Below are 22,131 nucleotides of genomic sequence, written 5' to 3'. Positions count from 1 at the left end.
AGCTGCTATGTCTCTGTGTGGGGAGCAGGTAAATGGGAAAGGATCTAAATTATCCTCTGGCAGCGCTACAGCGTACTGGAGCAACCCCAACATACAGATGCTGCTGCTGCTGTTGCTGCTTATCACAGTGCTGCAGTGCTAGGGAGGAGCTCAAATATGCTCGCAGCAGTAGCTCGTGGCAACTTCCTCCTGTCTCCAGATACCGTGAGCTTTGGTCACACACTCTGTGTGTTGATATGTTGGTTAATCCTCTTTATTAGTCAATAAAGCCCTATTACACTTAGAGCCTACAGACTTGTTTACCTAACTACAAGACACAAACAAGTAACTTTTTTTCTTAAAATAAGTCAGTGTGCTCCGAGTTCTACTGCAGCGGTATTAATGTATGTTCATGCTTTTGTTTCTGAAAGATGACTAACAGCTATTGTAATCTTGGTTTGTGTAAAAACAAGAGGCCTACACAGCTGTTAATGTCACTCTGGTGCAGCATTTGCATTTAAAGTCACTGGATACATACATTCTGGTCTTCTGTTCATCAGGTCACCCGATGAATAAATGAAGTAAAATAAGTGGGAAACCTGCTCATTTCTGATGCAACTGGGCTGCAAGCTATAGCTAGTGCCTCACCTTTGATTACTTACAGAGAAGCTCATCTTTACCATAAGAGGGCACTAAAAAGCCACCTGATGAGGTTGATGACTATTGGAATTTATTATGCTCTTGATGGACAATATTTTTTTTTAAAAAGCAGTGAAAGTTTCCAAGTTTCACACTGAGAATTAGAGAAATTTCCTCTCTACACTTTAAAAGAGCAATAATAATGACATAAGTGTGATGATGTCAGGTCCTAATGAGCCGGCTACATCCTGGCAGAGTTTAAACTGATTGTAACCTGCACTCAACCAGCCGATGTCTGAAAAGGTTGCGATGCCTGCAGACACTGTATAGAAAATCATCCTTGATTTGGAGAGTAAAGAAGAAACAACTTTGCTGATTTCAGTACGTTTGTAACACAAAGCAGACGATTGAGTGAAATTGCGCTGTGGATATATATATTTTTAAATCGCGATTGAGGCCAAGGTTACTTTTCTACTTCAGCATTTATATTTTATAATAATTAACAATGAATATTTAATTTAAGAAAAAAACACAAATATAAATAATCACTTCCATCGAAGGAGAACAATTATTAAAGAAAAGAAAAAACCGAATTCAAATCAAATACTGGTCCACGTGAATTCCCGTTTATCCCTTGTGTTTGTTATTTTCACTAATGAGATCTGGACAGTTAGCTTCCAAAACACAAGCAGGCTATAGTAGCTTTACTGAATGTTGAGCGTGGGTCATCATGGACTGAAGCAGATTAAGTGATCAGAAATCCGGCACCTATGATCATTTCTGACATTACAATCAAACGCAAGGCAGGGTTAATCCTACTCGCTGCGTACTGGACGTGGCTTCCTGAGCGAGTGAACAGTGACAGATGATGAGTTTAGTACCCTGAGGATTGCGCACAAGACAGTCAGTGGTCTGCTTTCAACCGTTTAACACCGCAGAGTCCCAACCGCGACGGCAGACTGGGAGACCGGCTCAATCTGAGCAACTTGTCGAGATAATTCGTTTAGAACGGTATTAATGATCCAAACGTAGCTTTCTCAGTCACACGGTTTCACCTCAAGAGCCTCACGTCTTGTGATCGGACACTAAGAGTCCCGCAAGGATCGTTACGCACAACTTTTACGCACAGCCGGGACTTGAACAGACCTCGATGCGCTTTCCATTTTACCAGCAATACGGATTACACTACCACTTATACTCGCACAGGTGTGATTATGGAAAGCGTCCGAACTGCAGGAATGGATGAAAGGACCCTCTTCTTAACCTACTGAAGCAAAACCCAACCGCACGGACGCAGGGAACTTGCCTGGAATAGCGTGCAGAGCCGGGTGCCAAAATGAGCACGCACTGGCAGAGCTGGAGGATCTTACAGATAGTCTTTGCAGCAATTACAGCAGTCATTACACAAGGTAGGTGAAAACAAAGTGGTTAGTTTGCTTGTTTTTAAATTTAAAAAAAGAAGAAAGGTGAAAATGAGTTCAAGATTAGCGCATGTCAAAGTGCAATGAATTAACATAAAGAACCTTTGGCTTTCACTGTAACAGCTGAAAACAAATTATTAGACTGAACTCTCCATCATGTGTACATATTACTGAATGGAGGTGGGCCTATTCTCAGCAATGCCGTTAAAGATTAACGCATCTTCTAAAAACATAAATAATACATAAATGTCCTCATTTGTGACTTACATCTTATTCCACTGTGATACAGCGATCCAGTGAGGGTAACACGAGCACATGTGTCTTACTTGCAGGAGAGAGTGTCACAGCAGTGAGTAAAATAGCCTATTAAACATTTAGGATTAAATCAGTGAGGGGTAAAGAACTTGATGGGTTTATATTACAACGTGAGCAGTGCTTTAATGCTCAGTGCCTTTCTTGTCATGTTGGAAGTATTACTTTCTCTTTTGGCTTTCTGCTAAAAAAAAAATTGGGGGACCCAATTTTCATGTACAGTGAGGCAAACACGAAGCAGGCAATCTAGATTTCCAACTTGATAATGAAGAAGAAAAAGCACATCTCAAAGGCATTTGTGTAAAGCCTATAACTGCCTTAGATGACCATTTCCAGGGAATGAAGGCAGGCTGATTTGTGGGGATAAAACGATAAAAATTGAGAAATTGTGATAAAACAGATTTTTAAAGCCGCTTTAAGAGTCTCATTGGACATTGCAATCCCTACCAATCACTGCATAAGCTTAAGCCTCCCTAGATCTCTCTCTCTTGCTCTCTCTCTCTTCCCCCTCCCTCCTCTTCTTTATTTTCTTTTCCAACAGCAAGTCAGAGTATTACATGCCATATGATCACTAGTGCATTTATTGGAGTGTTTTCGCACATCATAAAGCCCCTCATAATGCATTTAAAATGAGGGTATGATGCTTTAACTAGACTATGCAGGCTGGTAACTTTTCTACTTAAAAGTGTGTACAACCATGCTTGGTTTTGTAGCTTTGCGGTTATTAGATTACAGTTTCAATGTTTGCAATCCAATCTTTATTGTTAATTAGAAACTACCCATGAAAGGTTTTAAACATGATTTCTTTTCAATTCTAGTTTTGTTTAAACTGAATCCGCCCTAAAGTGTTATGGGCAGATGTAAGCATACTTCGATCTTTGTAAATTTGCATTTCATTAGCACCCTGTTAGCACCGTGCTCCAACAGACACCACATTGCAGTGCTTGTGCTCCTGCATGTCTTCCACCTCTTGCTGGACCAAACTTTTGCCCTTTTTCCCACTTTCTATTTGTGCTTTGTTAATTAACTTCTTTGCTGAAAGGTACTTTAACTTTCCACAACTTTTTAAAAAATTCATGGATGTACTAACAGCTTTTCTTCCCTCTGTTGCACGCTGCTGTTTATCTCCCAAGTGGACTCCTAAGTGTCCCTGTCAGATCCTAATGAGAACCTATAATGTTCTATTAAACTTAGATGCATTGGAGAGGTTAGCCAGTCAGAGGATAAACAGTCACAGTGCTAACAAATGCAGGTGCATAATTAGTGTCGTTAGCATCTGATCCACTGCCAATACTTTCTATTTATAAACAGCACATTTCTGTATATGCGATATCTGATAAAAAAAAATGAAAAAAGGGGAAAGAAACCTTTCACGGCAGCGTGAAAGAGAAACTTTTGAGCCACAAATGAACACATCTTTCATTCTCTCAATTACTAATTCCAGCGCAGACATCCGTTTGTCTTCCATGATGCTACTGGGAATCGACTCACTTCTGCAAGCTGTTTTGCACATATGGTACAAGCCATTAGTGCGCATTAGAATTCACAATGGATGCTAGGGCATTTTGCATTTTATTAGAATAATACAAAGATTGATTACAAGTGAAGAAATAGCGCTAAAAGAAAAGCACACTGAAAATCAGTTAGCTGATGTGCAAATGAAAAACCTTTAATACAAAGCCACGAGACAAACTGCGGGGCAAAATGCAGCTCATTAGACACAAGTGTTTTTATTAAAGCTGGCGATGGGGAAACATTATTTTGAAATCAACATCTCTTCGATAAATGAAGTCTCGAAGCTGTTAAATAAGCAGACTGTTGTTTCTTACATGCACAACAGAGCAAACCAACTTCTTAGGTTAAAGTACTGCAAGAAGTGAACATGTCCATATTGATGCATAGCAGTAAAGCTCTTATTAGGTATCTTTGAACAAATGATTGAAGTAAAATAAAAGAAAGAAAGAAAGCGGTATGACACACAGAAAGCTCCGTTTTTGTATCGTCTCATTTTCATTTCGGTAAGAAAACCTACCTGAAGTAAATTTTCTGCTAACATTCAGTGGTAGTGCTTGTAAATCTAATTTCATGCAGGGAGCATTTTCATTTGGACACAGAGAGGGATGAACAAAGATTTGATTATCAACAAAACGTTGGCACAAAAAATGAGCATTTTTTTCTTCCCCCGCACACAGAAAGCACTTAACCTACATACTGTACACCACTAAGGTGGAAGCCACTGAATATGTTCCCTGCTGCAGTTTTTACAACAGTTTTTGGTGGCATGAACATCTGCATGGTAACATGCAGGTGATTCAGCCAAGGAGGACGGGAAGCTCAGTGTCTTCAAAGTGAGTGATTTGAGAGGCTGGAACAGCTGGTGTGCCAGATTTGCTCTCGTGTTCAGGGCTGGACTCTCATCATCGGAGAAGTTTTGCTTGCACTGGCTACTTGATAAATATCTTAAATATTGGCAAAGCAGAAGGACGAACCTTCTAGCCAATTGTAAGCAAAACAGCTTCTGGAGTCTGAAGATAGATTGCGTGCTCCAACTGAAACTCTATTATCAAGAAAAAAAAAGATGTGAAATAACAAGAAGTGTACATTAAACTCAAACATAAAGATGTGAGCTTGCATGTGACGTACTTTACAGCGGCGATGAATGCTCCCTCCTGGAACACAGCGAGCCAGTTTATATTCACTCCAACTGGAGGTGCTGCCAGCTCTGGTATTAAATAGCACATCTGTCAGTGCCCACTGGAAGGCTAAGCCAGGATAGCCTAGATCCTAGGTCCAGATTCTGCCTCATGCAGTGTGTCACCCACTCAGTGAACATGACTGACACTATTGTCTGTGTGTGGAAGGGGAGGAAATAAACACTGTTGTCGTCCTCTGAGGGCTGCTGGGCTGACATGATAGTGACATGTACAGTACAGTCGCTGCCGTGCGAAGTGTCAGGCCAGCTCGACAGGCTCGATGAGGGAGGATGAAAAGCAGAAGCGGTCGTGATAGACGGACCCATCAAGAGCCGGCAGCCATGAGGGACACGCGGAACAAATTTGACACAGAAAAACTTCAAACCTTCTTCATTTGATAAATAATGATCAATAATTCAATGGCAGATAGCATTCAATGCGGCATTCACTCTCTCATGAATATACATAAGTCAGTAGTTGTAGAGCTGATCTTTTTTTTAAGACACTGAGTTTGGGTTTGCTGCCATGTTCACAACAGCCTCATCCAGGTTGTTATAGTAAACATGAGTGTTTCTGTTTTTATGCGTTCATGATTCACCAAGTAAGGCAATTAGCCACCAGATCAAAAGTGCACACCCGGGTCAGCAGCTATAATCTTCATAATTCTGTCAAAATGGACACTTAATGAGGACATATGACGCATGAGTGACCTCTGCTGATTTCCAGCGCGGTAAACACTCGCCATGAAATCAGATCAGGGGACATTTATGCTGTTCGATTGATTTGTCACAGCGATTGCAAAAAGGTCATTCTTTACACTTGGGATTAGTATTTGCAGTACTCCTGTAACTCTCCTGTTATCACTGTACAAAACACACCGACACAGACCAGCTGGTGTACAAATGCGTACCTTAACCAGTAACCATGTTTTCAGGTGCATGCTGGTCTTTTACATCAAATCTACTTTCTTTCATTTGATATAATGATGCACAGCCCTGTTTGTCACTACTTATTCCCCCTGCCTAGAGACAATCTGAAAAGCCATTTTAATCCCAGTGTTTGATGGCTTATTTCCACTTTGTGCCAGATGTATCAGATTGTACCTTCTCATGCTATGGAGGGAAAACAGAGACACTTTTGAACATGACAACACGGCAGGCGACATTTTTTAAAGAGCATTTCGAAAAATTATTTCCATAGAAACCTATTTACTACCAGGATTAACTACCTGGAAACAATTACATACTGTGCAGAGAAAAAGGCTTTAGTCAACAAATCGATGTTGGATTGTTACAACTCGGCTAATAACGGGCTGATCTGACTTTTGGGGAAAGCAGCATCTTTTATTTGGTCTCATCCTGACTTCATGTTTTATTTCAGATTTTCTCTGTTAATGTATTTTAAGGCCACATCAAAGCAATCTGATGTGACACCAGGACACTGGGAATGTTGTCTTTTTTTCATAAAACAAATACAGTTCATAACCTTTTACAATTCCAATAATTTGGTGACAAAGCCAAAGAGTTTAACATCTGCTCCACCTGTGCTATAGGACTTTTAAGATTAAGGCCAGAGGCCTTTTAGTCTAATATTTTAAAGTCCCACTCAGTTGATCAGTTGGCCTTGTATGACTTTGATATTCGTGTGGTTCGGGGACACTGCCGGTCTTCAAATGTGACAAAAAAAGTGAAATCCTTCAGTCCAGTTTTTGAAGATTTATTCAGAAGTAGCATAAACGTTTTGTCCTGCAACAGTAGTGTAATTTTCAATTTTCCTCTTTCAGATTTGAGCAGTAAAGAACTGACCGACAACAAGAGCCCAGTGCCTTTCCCTGTCTTCTTGCCAGTCAGCTACGAAGTTAAGGATGCCGACTACCTCTTCCTAAAAGAGGTAGGGCAGGACTTCATGAGGAACTCCAGCATGCAGAGTCACATCCAGCCCTTTGTTATTTTACGAGCCAGCCGCCAGCCAGCGGTCAACGCCTGCTATCGCACCATGTCCGCAGAGAAACCCGTGCCTCTAGATATGGTCCAGTCTGTGAAGCTCTTCAAAGCACCAGAGGTCTTTACCTTTAACTGGAAAATCCAGGCCTTTGTCCTGACGCCTCGGGTTTTCTCCTCCAAGCCCAAAGTCAGGGTGCTCTTCTATGTTGCAGGCAGGGATTGGAACAGAGGGGAAGGCGCTCTGGATGAGCTACCATGTGTGACGGTGTATGCGTTCTGGCAAACCCAGGAGGTGAGGGGTTCCTGTGCCATAGGAGGTGAGAGGGGGACTTGCATGGCCGAGCTGGTTCCTACGCCTGGCTGGTTTGCTCCAGGGTCAGAGGGCACCAGTAGAGAGAGGCAGGATCCATCTGCTGGGAACCCTGTGGAGCTGTACTACCAGGCTCAGCCAAAAGTCAGAGGGAAGTGCAATTCTGTGGATGGAAGTCGGTGGGGGGGTTCACAGCAGCAGGCAGAGTTTATTCCTGTCACTCCCATGCAGAGGATTGGAAGTGTGCGTCTTCTGCAGGTGCCTAAGGGGATGGCAACGCTTTCGCGCCTCAAGCTCGGCAATGCCATCGTCATACGGACATCCTCCAAACCTCTAAAGAAGACTGACATCGCCACCTTCTACATACTCATGGCCAGCTCTGCTCAGCTGACTAACTTCACTCTCAGGTAAAATGGAATTTTTTGCCTCCCTGAAATTTGCAGTGGTCAGCAATATCACGGCTGACCACATGCTTGCAGTATTATAAGAGAAACTCTGTCCCCGATTTACATGGGCCTGTTATTTCAGCAAAGTTGAAATCATCTGGTCAGCAAAACCTTAGAATGGGGAACCGCTCACTAATAGTATTAGTCATCTTCCCTAATTCTTACCCAAATCCTTTGCCATCAAATATAAGCGAATATTGAACGAAATGAGATTTAGTATGGATTATGACATTTGTCTGGAAATATCATAGCTGTTAACCATCTTTCCTGGAAACGGGATGGATTATTTGAGCAGCAAAGCCTGAAGACATTAAGAGCAGTTTTAACAGCAGGAGTCATCAAGGTTAACACGGAGCAAATAATATGTGTGCCATATACCTCATTATTTCCTTTATTTAAAGGGTATGCTCAGGATCAGTGCACAGTGCTGTAGAGTGTATGCAGATCGCGGAGATTAGTAGCATGGCTTCATCTCACTTTGCAATGCAGAATGCTTTTGAATAGAGATGAGAGCACTTGTAGAACCATCTTAAAAAGACTGTAATTCCTCTGGAGACCTCTGACATACTTGGTAATGAAGGCTAAATTTATACAGACATGTTTCAAAAAACAGCCTTCCATATTTCCCAAGAACCAATGCCTCAACCAGCTGACTAATTATCCTTAGCCTAATATCACGGCTGTCTCTCAAGACGTCAGTCTGTTACTTCCCTTTTACAGGTGAAATGATGCAACGCGGCGAGATTGGCACCTCAAAACTGGATTTAAATTAAATGCTTCCAACCCGCACTCACCGTTTCATTGATGGCTTTCACGGTCATCTGCAGCCTTTTGTTATCATCATCCAGGCGAAGATCAAACAGAAGCACGCGGCGGCAAAGCTACATTTGTCGAGGTTGGCTGTCAGCGCAGACAAGCAGAGATTTACGTTGACCCGATTAGAGGCAGGTTTTACAAATTGTTATTCAAGACACTATCAGCTTTATTCCAAGTCAGTGAATTATTGTCTGACAGGAGGCGTCAAATGCATTATACAAGACTCACTTATTAATTGGCTTTGTTTGAGAGTGTCATAAATCTGTTGCTGAGTGAAGTCCAGGAAGGTGTCCTGACTTAAGAACCGGCCTTAAAGGCAGCACCGAAGTGCAGAAGTGCCAGTTCCTGGACAGTCTGCACTCACAGAATCAAATCAATACCTCAAACACTTTAAAAGTGACTTCCGCCTCGACTTGCTCATGCGTGCTTCACTGAAGGTGAGTGGGTGAGCAGACAGTCATGGATTATTAATTCCCCTTTTTTAATTCAATTGTGAATGCTGGAAAAGGACCATATTATCTGAGCTGACAGCTGTGCATGGGTGCACTTGTCCTCCTTGTCAGGAAGCAACATTTCTCTCAGGTACTCGGCTCTTTTGCAAAAGGAAACATGCAAACTTGAGTCTGAAGGTGGTTTATCAAATATTTCAGCTGTCGCTGGATTTCCAGAAGTATTATGAAATAGTTTCACATTTGTTTGTTGTTGTTGCTTTTTAAGATTAGACCATGTACTTAATTTCATTATTTGGTTTCCTGTTTGTTTTTTTTGTTTTTTTAGCTTAGGCAACGGAGCCAAAAACCAATCCCTGCTTCCTCTTTTTATTGTGTCACTTTTAATCATTCCTGCTTTAATTCATTTACCCAATCATACACAAATGAACCAAAAGGAAAGCATTAATGCTGCCTCACTTCTTTCCTTTCTTCTCCTACTCTTCTGTTCTCTGGCAACATCGTTAGAAAGGAAAATGAAGTCCCTTCTGTACGTGTTGGTGACTACATCCATGGTTTTTTTAGACCATTAACTTAAAAATATTGACTGTATCTTTAAGTTCCATACTCAGTTCCACAGTGCAGCCCTCAGCCAGCTTATCAGCACATTAAGAAGCGCTGTGCATCCAGTCCTCAACAGCTGTCTGTGTGCTTTATCACTGTCTGAATGTTCCATTAAGCTTTACTTAATACTCTCTCATCAGCATGATAAACCTGTTTTTGATGGCTATAGCTCCAGTCAAGGGAAATACAAATTCGAGGTTGATTGAGAAAAGACAAGCCACACCTGTCCGTCCGTCACGGCAAAAACGAACCTGTCACTCTCAGCGAGGCTTTTGTAAAGGTCACAGATAAAGTGTTGTACTACCGTCATCGCGCTACCCACAGGAAGGGCAATTAGATTATCCTTTTACCCAGTTGAGTGGAATGAAGTATGAGCAAGTATGAGTGTATTTTTCCGTTTTCGTCTCAACATCTATTTAAATTCAGTAATCAGACTCAGTAGTACCCCCAGCTCCCCCATTCTAATGGCTTTATTTAAAAGTAGCATTGAGGCAATAAATTAACAGTGAGTTTCTGTATCAACAGGACACCGCGTCAGTGAGCTTTTCAACCACGGGTCTAATCATTCAACTCGGTGACAAATAGGGGTTTTACATCCATTTTAGTGCTGCGGTGCCTGCCATCTGGCAGGAGTGTTGGCATGAACATCTCCCCAACTCCCTAAACTGCTCCATAAGTACGATAAGCACGTTGCCGATGGCTGGCCATCAGACTGGCTAAACGGTGGACATTTGCCTGCATAATTAACGATTGCATCTGTTTCCGATTGCACTGGGGTTCACTGTGGTGCTGTGGCCCCGCAGTGATGCACTCACAAAGCTAAAGATGGGAACACAAATTATATCAGCAAAGTAATTACAAACCCTATGTAGCATCTCGATAGCAGCCTTGATGATGGAATGCATCTGGGTGAGCTGGAGGATATCTTCTAGGTCTTTGATCAAGCTCAGCCTCTGTGCTCTTTGCGTTGCATGTGCGCTGTTTTGATTGTTGCTCTGTTGGCCATGTGTCTGTGATCAATCAATATAAGTCTAAAGAACACTGCATTACAAACAGTAAATAAGGAAAAGGAGAGGGCTAATGAAGGCCGAGGGCAATCGAGGCTCGCTTTGAGTGTATTTGAAAGTGTAGATGTCTACTATTGGGGCCGGTTCTCTTGTGGGCATTGTCTTGTGCGTTAGTGTTTTTAAGTGCGTGAACGCGCCCCTTAAGTGGATGAAGAGTATGCAAAAGGTGAAACAACAGTGCCACTCATGCCTTGCCTGGTCAGAAGTGAGATGGATGGCAGGTGCAGCACCTGAGAGCTGCTTTTCTCACACAGTGTCAGCTTCGGTCTCCACAGCCATCCATCTTCTCTGCCTCAGTGCCTCTCCCTGCCCGCTGCCTCCTCAGGCCCTGCTAACTGAAGCTATGGACACTGGTTCATGTTCATGTTCAGAAGAAATACGCCTCCTCGAGTCGCAGGGGATTCTTTTTTTTAATGCAAGGGAGCTGAGAGACAGAAAAAAAGGGGCTTTAGATAAGTCTTCTTGTTACTGTCACTTTTTATTAGTTAAACCCTGCTCCACTCAGCTCAATACACAGAGGTGTTTCATCGGCGCGCACGTTATTCAGAGGCCATTACTAGATTAACAGCCCTCCAAGGTGCTCTCATTAATACACCGAACATGCAATCCTGCTTACCTCACTCACGGTGGATTAAAGTTTTGGCCCACTGAAAGTAAACTTCACAATCTAAGTAAGCACTGTTGAAAGGAAAGATAAAAGAAAAGAAGTAAATATAATGTTCAACCAAAGCTGAGATATGCAGTGCGATGCTGAAAATAGAAAAAGAAATCATACTGCAGATTTCCGTTCCATATTGCATGTGGTAGTTTGATGCAATGCGTGTAGATTGTGTTTCATGCTTTGAATTTTAATGCCCTTAAAAGAAGAATAACTGCTATAACTATAACAACCTATTCTTATAAGGTACCCTATTTTTTGGACTATAAGGTGCACTTAAAATTGTTTAATTTTATCAAAACTCGACAGTGCGCCTTATAATCCGGTGAGCCTTATGTATGAATTCTGGTTGTACTTGAGGACCTCGAACCGATTTTATGTGGTACACGGCGCTCAAAAATCTATCAAAAAATGTTTTAGTACGACTTTGGTAAGCTACGATGCCGCACCACTTGATGGATTGTCGGAGCATTACAGCTACGGCAGTCAACACTGCAGTATCACTGAGAGTTAAAAACTGTCTAAATTCTTTCATCTTTAATAAAATGATCAGCGTTGCTGCTTTACCAGGTGTAACAATTAAGTTTAACATCCAGGCAAACATGAAAACAGATTTTATATAATTTAACGGAGTTAGAAGTTAGCAGGTAGTTAGCTCGCTAATTTCCACTTAAACATGATATAGCATGTTCTGACTGAGAAATTTCTGAAAAATTAAAACGTACAGCTCTGCTATCACTTCAAACATAAACAAAGACAGAAAACTAAACAGCAGTGACTTTTGTAGGGTTACTGAAGTTGGGCTATCTGGTATATAATGATGTGCTATGTGATGGCTAGTAGCGACACAGCTATGTTAGCATAACATAAACAGTAAAGCTGGAGGATGAATGCTAATGTTTGTTTCGCTTAATCCGCCGTATAATCTGGTCCGCCTTATGGTCCGAAAAATACAATATATGTGTGTAAGTTAAACACTGAAATAAACTTTTCGGTGGGAGCATTGTTATTTTTTTTTTACAAAGATTACATTTGATAAGAAATGTGAAGACAAAAAATAATTATCATTACCTTAGTTGCACCTTCCTTCTTGTTATCTCCTTACCTTCATCCTAATCAGGGACTTGCAGGTTCCTCTTTGCTCCGCTCTCATCTGCCACCTGATATACCACCAGAGAAGCCATACACCGGCAACAGAATCTCACTCTTCCTTTTGCTTTATGTGATGAGAAGTGTTCAGAGCTGGAGCTGATTTAATTAGTTTCCAGTCTGTAAGTTGACTTACATTTCTGACTCGCGTTCGCCATAGCAACCTCTGTAGTAAAACTGGGAATGATGGCAATAATAGAAGCTTCAACTGAATGCTGAATTCAGCTACCCAGAATGCTACTGAAGGAATGAATATTATAACAGTGTATAACAGAATAAATATTAAAGTGATTAACCTGTTTCTAAAAAGGTGGCTTTCAGCTGTGTGCAATTGTCACAAGTTACACCACTAGATGATTTCACCCTTTAGCTCTCCGCTCCATGTAGGAACCTGTATTAATCAGACAAATGAGCTTCTGCACTGAGCAGCTGGAATGGAAATCAGCTGCTTCAGGGTCATGACGGCGCAAGATTAAACTGTTGAAAATGATACCGTTCAGTCCTTTTTAATTACGACCTTTAACCCGTAAGCTCTGTGTCCGTTTTATGTTTTTAACAGTGTCACTGTTGCTGCAACAGGAGCCAGATTTATTCATTCTGAAAAGGAATGAGGGCGATATTTCTGTCTCACATCCCAGCCATTAAGACAGCGAGTGATTACAGGGAAATGCGGCTCCACAGCAGAAACTTATGCGCTAAAATCAGTGGCCACTTGAGACCTTCTCTCCTGATTACATTTTGCATGTAATCTGGAGCAAAGGTCTCAAGCGGTTTTGCCAAAGATGTTTCTTTCCAGATTACATGTTTGCTGTGCAGATGTTGTTACAAAGGGTGGCTCAGATTTGTTGTACAAATGTAAAAAATGTGCACATGAGTAACGCTTTTCAATTAAGAGATAATGCATGCTTAGGCTGCTCTCCTGTCACCGCGCATAACAAGGGAGTAACGTCCTCTCTTCTTTTGCCTGCTTTTGAAATACAACAGCAAAGCCAAAGAAAGAGAAGCGCTCAGATTGCTGTTGCTCCTATCAAAAATTACACCTCCTCTGAGACTCATAATGCGCTCAACAGTTGTGTTTATCTCAGAGATAAACCACACAGCTTTGCATGCAGATGAAAAACAAAGAATCACACGAGGATGTTTTTCCTGAACATTCGGATACTCTGTCTTGTTCGTGCATATTCAGCAAGTCTGGCATATTTACATGTGTGCCCCTCCTGGCCTCCACAATTCTTCCAGAAGAGTATCTCATTAACATTTGACCTACTGCAAGCTGCTTATGCTGGGAAAGCCCCACGGGGAAGGTCTGTTCGGCTGCATAATGCACACCATTTACAAATTAGACACCAAGAAAACTAATACTCCATTAGTACATTTTGAATAATGAGAGCACGTGAATATAAATAGAAAGAACAATGTTTTCTTTGCACCTTTAATTGCACAGAGGTGATGGTAATTACAGGTTGAGATAAGGATAAATATATATATCACAGATTTGTGTTTTTGTATTTTCTCTCTCTTACAATTTTCTTTACATTTTCTTTTAAATGTATGTACAGAGTCTAATAAATATTGCCTTTGATTGATGTTCTATGCAATATCAGGGTTGAGAGGTAACTTGTTCCAATTATGTGTTATAAATGTAATTAATATTTTTATAACTAGTAAGTTATATCAGGAGAAATCGTTTTCCCATTAGTGATGTGCAATGATTAATAGGTGACCCATGGTACCGGTATGTGTTTTTATTGCTATCTGGCTACCTCTTGCCATAATTGGGTGTTCGCTTTAATAATTAGATAACATTTTTTTTTAACTTTAACACATTTTAATAAAGTCTAGAAAAATATGACTAAAATGTCCTGATATAGCTTGAGACAAGAGAGAAAGATTCCTACAAACAGCTTGAAGCAACAAACTAAACATACTCTCCAGCTGATGTGCTTTCAACACTCGGCTTATATTTGTTATTCAAACTTTCTGAAGGTCTTGGCTGCTTTTTCACTCACTTTTACTACGATTTTCCCAACAGCCCTTGGTTTTGTGTGTGTATATGTGTGTGTGTGTTTAGATAGCAGGCTGTCACAATACGCATAATTTGTCCGTCTTCTTTAGCTGAATCTATGAAAGAGAACATAGTTTACCAAACAAAGATTTTTGTACAAGTGGAGGACAAAAGAACAAGTAGTGGGCCTAAAAAAAACTATCTACAGCAGATAAACAGTATCTGAAAAGCCCAGTGACCAAAACGGGAACAAATCCAGCAAATACCTCACTGAACCCAATGATGAATCTGCATCATTGGAAATGGTTTCAGTGGAAAGATTGCCATTTTTTAAGGGAGGGAAATGGGAAGAAAATGCAGATGTAAAATTCTGCTTTAAATCATCATCAGTGTATATGGAGGACATCAGGAGAGAGGAGCAACGGTGAGTATCTACAGCCATCTGAAAAAGAGAGTGGAGGCTCTGTCATGGTTCGTGGCTGCATTTCAGCCAGTGGTGTTTGGGGGCTTGTCAGATTTTAATCCACCATGCAATACCATCTGGAAAGCAATGATTGGCAATGATACCAAACACATTGCCACTGTGGTAAAAGCATACCTAGATCGAAAAGCACTGGCCTCCCCAGACCTCAACAAGTCTGGGATCATCTAAACAGAGAAAAAAGGCAGCCAACATCCAAAGACAGGTGTTCTTAAAGATGTTAAATGTTCTTAAAGAAGGCTGGAGAACTATTCCTGAAGACTACTTCAAGAAAGTACAGAAACCTTACCCAAGAGAGTTCACGTTGGTCATTGACTTTCAAATTTGAATGAATCCTAAAATCTCTATTTTTGCCTTACATACTGTATTTCCATTAATGTTTGTACATTAAATTACTGCACCAGTCAGAGTTGAGGCTTCTTCTTATTTGTCATAAGATTGTTGAGGCAGTGTGAGACAAAAACTAGATGTTGAAAAGTGTGAGAGCCTACAACCCTGTGAGTTACCAATACTGGTCTTTATTTTAAAATGGAATAAAGTTACCTCCTTTATAATTAATGTAATTAATGCTCTATCTATTCGGTTAGTCCCCAGGCCTGAATATCAACTTTATGTAGCTTCCTTCTTATCACTGAAATGGATTTATCGTGAGAAACCAGACAAGATTAAAAGCATTAATTAAATTCACCTATAAATGAATTTTAAGGTGGAAGTTTAAATCTATTGTACATGAGGGAACTGTATTTAACACATTTTTTTTCACAAGCAAATTCCAAAACTCATGAAAAAAGAAAAAGCCAGAAATGTAATGTAATGTAAAAATTTATTGCATTCTTGACCTTTTCATTTTCGACTTTTCACAGAGCAACAGTAAGGAAAGGTGTGACCTTTCGAACAGTAACACCCAGTAACTCTTTACTGTGGGACATCACTCTGGATTTGAGTGTGGATGGAGCCATCGCTGTTATTTGTCAGAGAAAGGCTCCCATACCTGGGAAAAGGCAAGTCTGTTCTCTTCACATTACTTTATATGTCACTGTAGACTATCCATGTATGTCTGTTTTTTTGTTGCTGGGAAATCTATCACCGCTGATATATTTAGACTGCAGAGCTAAAATGGGAATTTTAATGCATCGTGGGTTGCCGGTACCTCCAGCTGTTTAAAGCGGACGTGTGTCTGCATTGGAAAAGCAAATCACAAACAGTCTGTACTGTACATGTCTGCATGTATGTGGTTCATTGCATATTGTCCAGAGGGGATATACTTTAACCACTGGATGACTGCAGGTATTCTTGTAAAGAAAGTCCTTGTAGGGAGGTATGCTTTTTACCCCCCTTTAAGTCCCACTTTCTGTCTGCACTTTAATTATTTCAAGACATTCACTAACTGTGAACGGGAAGGTATTTCTAGCATGTAGTACCCTGCTTTATTTTAACCTAAAAAGTGCAAGCTACTGAGTGCATCCTAAGGCTTGATGCTAAAACTATTTGCAAGACATCTGCAGGTTGGTCTGATCAGTCGGCTCTTTGGGTCCCTAAGAAGTACTTAACTTGCTCCATAATCTCATTAAACAGGACTACAACCATTCCCTGACAACCAGCCTTTCTCAGATGTCCTTTAAAGTTCAGCCAAGTGCAGCTTCATTTCGCTTAACTGCAATGAGCTGAGTACAATTAAGAGTTAAGTCTGATAAGCGTGGCCCGTGCCTCCGGAGATTAAAAGACACCTGTTTTTTTTTCTGTCTTGTTTTTTAAAGGACAAGGCAACGCAGGGGAAAAATGTTATGCCATGGTCTGTCACTCAGGTTTGCTTATTACTGTACCTTTTTGCTACTGCCAACAGTGGAGTTGCCACAGGGATGTGTTAAAATCTACACTACCTATTTGTAATGTGTGGTTATCAGGTTTTAATTGCATACTAAAGTGATTTTTTGGGTCCTTAAGTGACAGTTTGACTGCGCAGCCTCTGTTTCTGTCTCTGTTTTGTTTCCTATATTACGGTGTTATACTGAGGGCTGTGCCATGAAGTGAGTCAACTCTTCATCGAGGCAATCTCAGGAAACACTTTACAATTTTGGCTGTAACTTAATGAGTCCCAAATACTGTGAAAGACGGGTCATTTAAACTGCATCTCTAATTGTCCAGCATCACCATTCCTAGATGATCCCTTGGAGCTTGGTGGATGAGAAGCGATAGAGACTCTGATTTTTAGAAATCATGTAAAGCCTTTCAGTTTTCCTGACAAACACAAATATTCAATGCTTCATTTTTCTCTGCTGGCAGCAAACAATTCCAGGCAATTTCATTGGCCTTCATTTGACGACCTAATCCTAAAGCAGACAACTAAAGCCTAGTAGACAACTCGATGACCTTTACAGAAGATTTGCAAAGTGTAGTAACCAGTTGGAATTGTTTTTTATTAATACTTGTTCTTTACTTGGTCCCCAGAGCGTTTACCCCACCAGGGTTGCAGCTGAAAGAATAAGGCTAAAACGGTCTTAAACACCACAAGCAACACATGAATTTGATGGAAAATGCAATCACGATGACAGTCAGATCCACCTGTGGCTTATCGATGGGGGCAAGGTTTGCCAGGTTTCCTTTGTGGTTATGGCTGCACCAATAGACACAAACGCTGGATGGAAAAAAAAAAATAGCGCAGTGGAACATTATTTTCTCGTGGCACTTCCGGGCTGCAGAAAAAGTTAGCAAGAGTGCACTTGATATCCACGGGCTTGGAGTTTGCTCTAGTGTGATATATGCATATATATGTCCATGTTTGTGATGGATCATCTGGTGCCAGCACTCACCATTTTCTGTACCATTTAACACTAATTCAGGCTAATTGCACAGCCCTCGAGTCTCTTCACACGCCAGTTTGTTTCAGAAAGTTCCAGTAAAGTTTGTCGCTGACCTGCCTTCATTTCCTCAACTAATACCTTTGACAGCGCCACAGTCTGGGGGCCCATGGGAAATCTCAAAATTGTATCATAATTAAATAAAGCATCGACTTAGTTCGGAGACAATTATTATATTGAAATTTGTATTATTATTAAATTATATAGGCAAAAGCCCATTAGGGCTATGCTAGCAGCTTTCTGAATCAAAATGACAACATAGTAACAAAGACTATGTTGTTACTAAAAGCTAAAAAGCTTTTTATTCAGACTCAAAAGCAGAGGATGACAGGTTTCTTGCAATTCTTTTGGAGCGCATAAAATACCTTTCATCCAATCACCGGAAACATTTCAGGTTACAGGCAGCACAGATGTTAACCTCTGGATGGCAAAGGTCATTCCAAGATGTTTAAAATGTAGTGACTCATAGGTGAACCTGAAACGGTCAGGGTGGGGCCCATGGGAAATCAGAAAATTCAATCAGAAATGAATAAAGCACTGAAAATAGGCTTAGAATACAGTGGGCATGATTTATAGGCCTTTGTGCATTACCATGTGCCCTAATACAAATGGCATTATACGAAGAATGGCACGGAAAGAGAATCTGGATGCTTTATTTATTTATTTATTTCTATTGAATAAATGTTTTGCATGGTGGTGAAAAACGTATGCAGGTGCCTGCAGAACTCTTCCAGCTCAACATATACACTTTAGATTTAAAATGTCAACCGTAAGAGTTAGATTCTGCCTCTAGAGGAATTTTAAAGAGATGTTTGTGAAACAAGATTTTGATCTGTGTGTGAATATATATATCTATATCTATATATATATATATAGAGATAGATATCTATATCTATATCTATATATATATATATATATTTTTTTTTAGACCCACTATAGAGCTTCATTCAAAAATGGTAAAGCTAAGCGTGCTTTTGTGGAAGATTGCTTTGTTAGATTTCATACAACATTAGACAGCTTGCCGTAATCTGAGAAACAACACTGAATTTATTGTCATTATAGGTTTGACCTCATTATGTTGTTTTCCCCATTTGCCGTGGATTGTGACATTGTTTATTACAACTTCTTTATGGGTTAAAATATTTATTTACCCAGTCTTTTTGCTAATCCTCTCTAAAATGTCATGAAACTAACGGAACCCCTGCTGGGAGCGTCTACTGTCACACCACTATGGGGACTTCTCTGACTTTTTGCTTAGCTGGCTTTAGCAAACACCAAAAGTATTTGCTGTATTTATACATTTAAGCTTTATTTATTTATTTTTATCCTCAGTTGCAAAGGGCTTGGTGTGGATCTTAATATTTAAGCACTGCTATTCTCAGGCAGACTGCCATCCGTAAACAAGATGCTGAAGCATCCATTCCCTGTAAGCTCCACAATAAATTACAGGGGGTGTTATTTATGTGTGTGTTATTTACATAACACACACATAAAAACATCCCCCATATATTGTTGGATATGTGTGTTAATATGGTTAATACCGACTTCATACCACATAGGCATGTTTATCTGAATTAAACATATCTTGTTTTGACAGTTGACCAGAATGCGATTATCTTATTCCTGGGTCTTTGAGCGATAGCCTAAAATGATTAAATTACACTCAATCTCTGTCTCACTCCTAATGATGGCAGCTATGACTGAGAGAAGCAAACAGAGACAGCTTTTTGTGTGCCTTGTTGCTGCGCTTGGAACTTAATGAAGGAATAATAAAAAACTACTTTCAGTTCCTCCTGTTGTTACTCCAGAGCAACAAAAGGCGGCTGGTGTGCAGCCTTTTTAGAGGTCATTTTCATGCTGTGCCTCCACACGAGTCAGACACAGATTTATAACATGGACACACAGATGCAGTGAGACTGATAACGCCCATGTGCTTATGCTTATTGCGTTTTTGTCCAGCAATACATCTTTTCTGCAGCTCCATACAATGCCCGCAAATAAACCCAGGGTACTAACTACAACACGACCATGGCAGAAAATTGAATCCGTGGCTAGGAAGCTCTATGCAGCTGTCATCACTGAGAGGCTATTATAAGTTACACAGGCTCATACTTTGTTTTGTATTCAGGATGCCGCTGTCCTCAGACCACCTTTTATTCTACACCCATTTAACGCGACCAGCAACCCGAGGGGAGTGTCAGCAAAGAGAAATTCAGCTCTGTTCTTTTCTAGTTTAGCTTGTGAAGAAGCCTAGAGATGCAAAGCCCACTCCACGGCTAAAAAAAAGGACTGTGTCTTGTCACAAACACTAGGATCACATCGCACTCTGAAATTTTTTTTTCTACACTTCTATCCATGGGGCCAAATTCGTAACATGTCACTATGAATTTTAAGATGAATATCTCCAAAACTCCAGGCTCAGTCTCAACTGCTTTTACTTCTTCCTCGTACTGAAAAAAGCAAACTCACTTTGAATTGAAATTTCCTTAAAAAAAATCAACGAATTAATTAATTAAAATAATAGTAATAATAATAATGATGTTAGGTTTTTACTTGATAGTTTAAATTAAAGACTAAATTCATACGACAGGAGTCGCCTCAAGGCATTTTGTGATGTAAATTAGAGAGCCTACAAAAATACAACAATAATACACAGGCTTCAGTTACTATACAGTGCAATAGCTGGAGACTGTGATTCTGCCGTTGTGCCTTGTGAATGAGGAGACAGGTGAAACTAGCATCTATAACTTTATAAATCATGAAGGAACAGAAAAACGCAAAAATCACTGAAAAGACTGAGATTGAAGTTTTTATGCAGACATTCAGGAAATGGATGAAGAACTAAATATGTGAGTCTGTTAGTATGATAACATGCTGATTTTTGTCTGAAGCCTTGCTGTGCTTTGGCCTTTTGGAGCGGAAAGCGTTGCTGTAGACTCACTGTAGGGCCAAGTTCCCTAAAAGGGTTGAAAAAGCATGTAAGCACAATTGCCAAATAGTGCTCATAGGTGTCTGTGTGGGGGTTTTTTTCCTAGTGAAAAAGAGCACAATTTTCTTTATTGTTGTTATTGTTGGCGCTATATAAATAAGAGTGAATTGAATTAAACACAGTTTATTTAAAAATCAAGTGAAAAAAATAGGACATGCTCATTTTCTGTGTTAAATATCAGCGCAATTAGTGCTAGCAATTAGCAGTAGCAATTAGCAGTAAATTGCGTGTCGCAAACGTTAGTAAATCCATCAGAGCGCTTGATTTAAAAATTTTCTATTCTGAGAAAGGAAGGGGGTCAGTTGCAAAATTCTCTTAGTTGCCACCTCGTACACATAATATTATCACTGCACTGTCTTTGCAAACACTGACACTACTGTTTTATGCCAAAACCCACTTTGCACTGAGGCAGCACTTTAGTAAATCTGACCCATAGCATGTAATAGACAAACTACAGAACATATTTATGTCTCATTTCTCGCTGCCTTCCCTTTTCTCTTCTCTTTCCCCTCATCTCCAGTCCAGGTCAAGTGTGCCCCTTCAAACCCTTTATTGACCGGCCCTTCAAATTTACCTGTAAAATGGGCCCGCTGGTGGGCCCATGGTCAATAAAGGGTTACGCTTGGGTCTGCCTGAGGTTACTTCCTGTTGAAAGGGAGCTTTTCCTTCCCACCATTGCCTTGGCCCCAGTTTTCAGAGTTTTCTCTCTAACAGGGTCTTTATTTTACAGTATAAAGCACCTTGAGGCACTTGTGTTTGTTTTTTTTGTGTTACATACATAAAACTGAATTGAACTGAAAGTGCAGAGTGTGCCTACACATCTTTTTGTTTCTCGGTAACCCTGGTTTCGGATCAGTAAACTTTTGTGCTGTGTTTAATCACTTAACCTCAGATACACAGGTCTCTTTAGAAACATTAAAAGCTACATTATTGCTTGAACCGAAGAGCACTCAAGGCAACATGAAGCTGCGCTAACAAGAGTCTGATTATCTTCATTTTAACACAAGATGTGTTGTACTGAAATTATAAAGCAGGTGTGATTTCACGTGTATATAATGCATATTTCATCTGTCAAATTAACACAGCTCTTTGCTTACCACTCAGGCTTGAAAGCAGTTTGTTGGAGGTACTTCAAATTGATTTTGAAGTTGAAGAATTGAGCAGCCCTCTCGACAGCCAGGTAATCATATGGAAGCTGGAGCTACCATCCACATCCAAAAACGGAGTCAAGACTGAAGGAGCCATGAGGATCTATACCACTCAGAGAGACTTTGTCGGCCTAGCTCCTCTCGTAATGGTGAGTTAGCTGTCAT

General features: G+C 40.4%; 1 protein-coding gene across 1 annotated transcript in view; it reads left to right on the top strand.

Annotated features, from left to right (window-relative positions):
* The first annotated feature begins 1,309 nt into the window (after nucleotides 1–1,309).
* LOC120726260 (transmembrane protein 132D) overlaps nucleotides 1,310–22,131 on the top strand; it is a 29,530-nt gene continuing 8,708 nt past the window's right edge. Inside the window, exons 1-4 of the mRNA XM_040019705.1 lie at nucleotides 1,310–2,027; nucleotides 6,828–7,704; nucleotides 15,835–15,972; nucleotides 21,923–22,115. Of these exons, the coding sequence (XP_039875639.1) occupies nucleotides 1,955–2,027; nucleotides 6,828–7,704; nucleotides 15,835–15,972; nucleotides 21,923–22,115 (1,281 nt within the window). The 5' untranslated portion in view covers nucleotides 1,310–1,954. The remainder of the gene's footprint in view (nucleotides 2,028–6,827; nucleotides 7,705–15,834; nucleotides 15,973–21,922; nucleotides 22,116–22,131) is intronic.

The sequence above is a fragment of the Simochromis diagramma genome, unplaced genomic scaffold (assembly GCF_900408965.1).
Source record: "Simochromis diagramma unplaced genomic scaffold, fSimDia1.1 OVJJ01000822.1, whole genome shotgun sequence".
Classification (NCBI taxonomy): Eukaryota; Metazoa; Chordata; class Actinopteri; order Cichliformes; family Cichlidae; genus Simochromis; species Simochromis diagramma.
The sequence above is the reverse complement of the archived record's forward strand: the minus strand, read 5'-3'. Positions and strand labels throughout refer to the sequence as shown.